At 51.1% G+C, this 6,002-nt stretch overlaps 1 protein-coding gene across 1 annotated transcript; it reads left to right on the top strand.

Moving 5' to 3' along the window:
* The first annotated feature begins 483 nt into the window (after positions 1-483).
* Positions 484-4,912, top strand: PROK1 (prokineticin 1). The gene is made up of 3 exons (XM_049765854.1): positions 484-587; positions 2,810-2,935; positions 4,565-4,912. The coding sequence occupies exons 1-3, from the start codon at positions 516-518 to the stop codon at positions 4,682-4,684; spliced, it is 318 nt and encodes a 105-aa protein (XP_049621811.1). The 5' UTR covers positions 484-515; the 3' UTR covers positions 4,685-4,912.
* Positions 4,913-6,002: the final 1,090 nt, after the last annotated feature.

A 6,002-nucleotide genomic window follows, 5' to 3' on the forward strand; every position in this document is an offset into this window, starting at 1 on the left:
TAGCTCAGTCAGTGACAAACACTCAGGCAATTCGTGTTGTCCTGAGTGAGAAGGAACAAGAGGTGTGCGCTGCATCGTCTGTTTCAGGGAACGACAAGCAAATACATGGTTAATCCCTTAATTCATGACTGTAGCTCTTGTCCTTGCTGTAGGCAGGAGACGGTCCCAACCCCGAGAAGAAGATGATGCAGCGATTTCTGTATAACCAAGGGGATCGCTGTGTTCTGGGGAGAGTTAGAGACCCTGTCAAAGGCCTTGATGTATTCGTCTTTATTGGTCTTGATGGTGGTTTGAAGTCATTAGGGATTCAGATTTCATCTTCACAGAGATCATCTGAATAACACTGGTGATGCGAAGGCTGTGAAGGAAACGGGCATCTACGGGCAGCCCGGATAGAGCATATAAATCTGGGTGGGAGCAGGAGAGCCTGCCCCTGCCAGCTCTCTGGGCACACGGCTGAGCAGAAAGAAGCGGGAGAGTCTGGATTGCTGTGGGCAGCTTCACCCCCAGTGATCATGAGGGGTGTCCTGCCAGTCTCATTCCTGCTCCTCCTGGTGACCATGTCTGAGGGTGCCGTGATCACGGGGGTAAGTGTGCAAACGTTCTGTCTGGGAAGATGTTTGTGGGAGATGGGGTTGGAGGTGTCGTCTCATAGTCGCTACCACCTAGTTGTCATCAGCAAAGAAAATGGCCACTCCTGGGAGAGAGTTCACTGGATCTCTGTGTGTTAGACCTCACTCTGCCCAAGGGAGCTGCTGTGAAGATGCCGGATGTAAACCAAACCCTGTTTCCAATATGCTAGGAGGGCACCAAAAACACTCATGTCTCCTGCTAGGGTCAGAGGATGGTGCCCATTGTGAAATAAGAAGTTCCTTATGAAGTGAATTAGCACCTCTAATTCATCTTTTAAGTAAGTTTTGGTTTTTAGAGAAGTTCTGGTCCACACGTCAAGTTTAATTTTCATAGCATGTTGGCTTCATTAATGGCAGTCACCATATTAGGCATTTTTCTCCATTTTCTCTACTCATATGAAAGACGTGGTTGTCTAGAAACTCGATTTCTTGTTTCTTATGTTTTTCATACTTGTTCTGATAGGCATATGGGTGGCACAGACAGGCTGGGTGTACCTCAGATAGGTAGCAATTGGCCTTATCCCTCATGTCTGAGTGTTGCCAATCCCCTTCTCCCCAAGCTCTCAAATTTGACTTTATGGAACCACCTTTGATTGCATCCACACTGCATTCTGGTACTACAAAAACACTCATTACCTGAGAGCTCTTCAAATCCACTTGAAAACCAAAAAAGAGGGACACTTGTTTTGATTTCAGCCAACATCCTCCAATATTTGAGAGAGAACAGAAATGTAGACAAGTGCCGATCGGGGGCACTTCCACATTCACAGATAGAAAAACTTCTTCCTCCTTTGTAACAGAAAAAAAAATCTGTATTCAAAAACTTCTTCCTTCGTTGTAAAAGAAAAATGGCTGTATTAAAAAATATTCAAAATAGTATTCAAAAGCAGGAGTATAAGGTCATGGGGGAACCACAGAGGGTGGGCTGGAGGGAAAGACATCTAAACTTAGTAGCTGAAGATCCAGTAAAGGGGGACAGACATAGCTAGGAGTAGGTATTGACATTCACCCTTCCACCTTACCCCTTCACCTTTGACACCCTGAGGCTACAAGACAGGCTGGGAATGAAAGAATGTAAGAATCTTCTTTTCTTTTTTGTTTTTGGGTCACACCTAGCGGCCTTCATGAACACTCCTTGTTCTGCACTCAGAAATGACTCCTGGTAGGCTTCTGGAACCATATGGGACACAGGGGATCAAACCTGGGTTGGTCACGTACAAGGCTAGCACTCTGGCCCCAGAGGGAAAGAATCTCTGTGGCACATATTTCCAGTGGATTCTTTGCACAATGATTGGGGCAGTGGGCCCAATTGAGAAGGGTGGTTTGATGGGCTCCACTTGGGGGGATTGGGAACCCCAGTTTCCTCCAGTTCCTTTGAAACTCTCACCACCATCTCCACATACCCCTCTGACCCAAAGAAGGTCAGCAACATACCATCTGTGGGAGAATTCTGGGATCTTCTGGATCTGACCTTAAGCTTTTGGGGCTCCTTTCCAGCAGCTCCAGCTGGACACCATCTGGGTCGGGGTGTTGCCACTTATATCTTCTGCCCTCCCGGGGCTGCCCACTGAAGCAGCCAGGGGGTGTCTTCGCAGGAGAAGACCACCCACATTAGCTGTGAATTGTGCCCAGAAAAGCACAGAAGCTGGAGCCTGTCTTGTAGAGCCTGTGGGAGTCAGAGGTGGTTCAGTCAGAGGTGGCACCTTCCAGAACCACTCAGCTCTTGTTGTGATGGGTGGGTGGGCCAGAAGCACTGGGGATGAGGAGATGAGCTTCTGGGGAGGGCATAGGGGGGTGCTTCTACAGGGAATGGAGGATTGTGCCCATCTTAGGAAGTTGGGCCTGAGCCCCTCCTCTGTTATTCCAATTACTCTGGAATTTCAATGACTCCAATTCCACCAGCTCCGAACTCCAAAGGATTAGTGTCCTCAACTCCAGACTTGAGGGAGCTGGGAGGCACCAGACCCTTGGACTATGGAGTTCTGCTGAGCCCTCGGTCCTGCAGTCCCCAGGCCAGTCTATGCCGTACAGGCGAGGGGCCCCAGAGAAGTGTCTGTGGACTGGACTCAGCTCTCTCTCTCTCTCTCTCTCTCTCTCTCTCTCTCTCTCTCTCTCTCTCTCTCTCTCTCTCTCTCTCTCGGAGGCCCTAAGGGTTCTTCTTCCCTCTCTCTCTACAGGCTTGTGAGCTGGATGTGCAGTGCGACCTGGGCACCTGCTGCGCTCTCAGCGTGTGGATGCGAGGACTGCGCCTGTGTATCCCACTGGGACGTGAAGGAGAAGAGTGTCACCCGCTCAGCCACAAGGTGCCAAACCTGTAGGGAACCCCCGCACACACACACTGCAGCTGGGCGTTGCCTCCTGTGGGTAGTGGGGTGATAGTCACAGTCTGTTAGACTAAGGCGTGGGCCCCTTCCCCCATGCTCAGTGGCCTTAAATGTTCCCAACATCAGGGCCAGTGCAGAGATGGTCCCCTGTGGCCCCTTTGGATTTGATGCACTTGGGGGGTTGAAAGAGAGGCAGATTTTCTGTACACCCAGGAACCTTCCAGAATAACAGGTAATAACCTCATTGTGGCCTAACTCAGGTGAAGCAAGCTGGACATCAGCCGTTAGTCTGGGTTAAGATGGTTGGCATCGGTGACTCATTGTTTTGGGTTCTAAATTTCAAGTTTCTATATGGGCCCCCATCCCTTCCCAGCCATTTCCCAGCTGAGTAGACAAAGGAGGCCCAGAATGGTTGGTTGGCACAGTAGCTCTATGTATTCCAAATGGAGCCGCATTGGGGTGGGGGGTCACAGAGGGCAGGTGCTTATATGGGGTCTGGGTCTTCTCAGGGGCAGAGCTTTGGGGCACCCAGGCTCTCCAGAGCTCTTTGTGGGGGATTTTTTCTGTAGTTCAGGAGCCCTATAGGTTCATCTGGGAACCAGGTTTCCATCCAGAAGCTCTGGGTCGGGGTTTGATCAGGGACCAACACAACCTTCAGGAATTGTCTCTGGGATCACGGTTTGGCAGAAAGCCCTGCTATCCCTGTCTCTCTGGGCTGTGAGGTGTGTCAGCTGTATATCTGACTTCTCAATGGGGAAAAGCTGCTCTTCTAAGCTCTGCACGAACATGCAGACAGCCCCACTTGGTAGATACAACTCTCAAATCCCTCTCACGGATAGTAGAGTTGAGGCACAGAAAGGCTAAATAACTCCCCAATTCTCACATAGCGAAGTGGGACAGTGACAGGACTGGGATTTGAACACGGTTGTCCAACACTCTCCTAGCTCCCAAAGGCTAACTAAAGATGCCTGGAAGAAAAGCCTCAGCTCAGTCTCCTCTAGGTGTGCGTTATAGTGTGGAGCTGAGTTCCGTCCTATCCAGTTGTGTCCCCACTTCCCACTAGTGTGCAGGACCCAATGTGTGAACTCTAAGTGACATTTTCAACATGACTCCTTGATTTTTGGGCCACACCCAGTGGTGCTCAGGGGTTACAGGTAGCTCTATGATCAGAAATCACTCCAGGAAGGCTTAGGGGACTTTATGGGATGCCAGGATCAATCCTGGGTCTGTACTGGGTCTGGGTCATCCACATGCAAGGCAAATGCCCAGCCACTGTGCTGTCTCTCCAGCCCCCTCAACATTGCTTTTTGGACCTAGTGGTTAGTGCTGACCATCAGGGATTTCAAAGTGGGACTGTCCAAGGGTATGTGCCAAGAGCCCACTAGTGGCCTGGTCTTACATTCTCACTCCACAGTGAGTGTGTTCAGTGTCACTGGCCTGGTGGTACATTCCTGGCTAAGACTCAGGAATGTACCCCGGGGGTGCACTCAGCCAATTGTAATCTAGGCAGAAGGGGAGAAGACAGTGGAGATAAGGGAAATGAGCTCTTCCTAACTGGGTAGGGTAGTTGGGGTAATAGACTTTGTCCTCCTTCCTCTCCCCCTTCAGGTGCCCTTCTCCAGGAAGCGAAAGCACCACACCTGCCCCTGTCTGCCCAGCCTGCTGTGCTCCAAGTTCCCGGATGGCAGGTACCGCTGCTCCACGGACTTGAAGAACATCAACCTTTAGGTGTGCACCAGTTTCGGACGCTGCTGCCATGCTTGACTTCACTTCACTTCCTGCTCAAGTGTCCTGATTTCCCACTAACCACCCCTTTCCACACTGCCCACTTTTCTTGTGTGTGCAGAAGGCCACCCTGCTTGGCAGAGTCCCCCTAGATTATGCCTGTGCCCCTAGGACAGCCTGCTTGACTGCCTGAAAGTCTAGAAGAGTCAGAGACAAGACCTTGTTCTCTCCCTGGAGGTTGACCTCCCTGCATGCATCTTTCACCTGGTTTAGACCTGGCTGGATGCAGATCCTGGGTCTATTTCTGAACCGTGGGCTCTGCTTGGAAGCTAAGGGGGCGATCAGCCTGAGGGTTGTCCACCTTCTGTGGGTCATTATTCTATAAATAATGCAGGCCCAGTTCAGTCCTTCCAGAGGGCCGTGATCAGCTGTGATGCTGTCAACACTCAGCTGTTGGCTTCCTGCCCTTCCCTTCCCTTCCAATCTGTGGGTGCATGGGCCAAGGGCCCATAGCAGTTCCCCCAGAACCCTTTTAAGCACATTTTACCCTTTAGCAGGGGAAGCTATGGTCCAATGGGATGCACTTTAGTCCAATGCCTGTTGACATTTGGAATGCAATTAAAAAGTTTCTTTCCAGTAGGGTTAGGGAGAGAGGTTCAATGGGCCAGAGCACAATCTTCACAGGTAAAGGCCTGTGTTTGAACCCCAGTACCGTCTGATCCCCTGAACATCACCAGGAGCACCCCCTTGAGTATATAACCATGAATAGCCCTGAATCTGGCCAGGTATGGTGATCCTCGTACAGAGACAGACCAACAGGTCTGTCCCAAGGCTTACCCCTATGAGCAGGCTGAGACCTCAGAGACGGGGGTGGGTGTGGGTGGGTGGGTGGTGTTTGCTGAGGGAGCAATGGGGAGAGGGGGGACAACAGACAGTGAGTGAAGCTACCACTTAGGGTTCTAGGGTTGGCGGCACTGGCCCCTGATGTGAGGGGAGAGGATCCCTCAGGTAGGGAAGCAGATGTTGGTGTTAGTCTCTGAGTTTTCTTTCCATCCCGCACCTCCCCACTGTACCCTCCTGAGCTGTGCACCTGATCTTGGGCTCCCCAAAGATCTGTGTCCCACCCCCATAATAAAAGCAAGTGAAAATACAGGTGGTGCTGTGTAGTTGTCTGGGGGTATAGTTGGGGAGACACAGGTGGGGAGAAAGTACATCGCAGGTGCTTGTTTTCACGCAGAGTAGTTGTTCAGAGGCCTTTGGGAGGGTTTGGGATGTGGGTGGTGGCTCAGCCCGGCTGACCATGGGAGGCAATAAGGCATGA

The sequence above is a fragment of the Suncus etruscus genome, chromosome 19, assembly GCF_024139225.1.
Source record: "Suncus etruscus isolate mSunEtr1 chromosome 19, mSunEtr1.pri.cur, whole genome shotgun sequence".
Taxonomy (NCBI): domain Eukaryota; kingdom Metazoa; phylum Chordata; class Mammalia; order Eulipotyphla; family Soricidae; genus Suncus; species Suncus etruscus.

Excerpts from the sequence above, each read along its gene's own strand:
- PROK1 (XM_049765854.1), top strand. The coding sequence starts at position 516 with ATGAGGGGTGTCCTGCCAGTCTCATTCCTGCTCCTCCTGGTGACCATG. Across the intron at positions 588-2,809 it reads AGGGTGCCGTGATCACGGGG|GCTTGTGAGCTGGATGTGCA; the intron begins GTAAGTGTGCAA and ends CTCTCTCTACAG. Across the intron at positions 2,936-4,564 it reads GTCACCCGCTCAGCCACAAG|GTGCCCTTCTCCAGGAAGCG; the intron begins GTGCCAAACCTG and ends CTCCCCCTTCAG.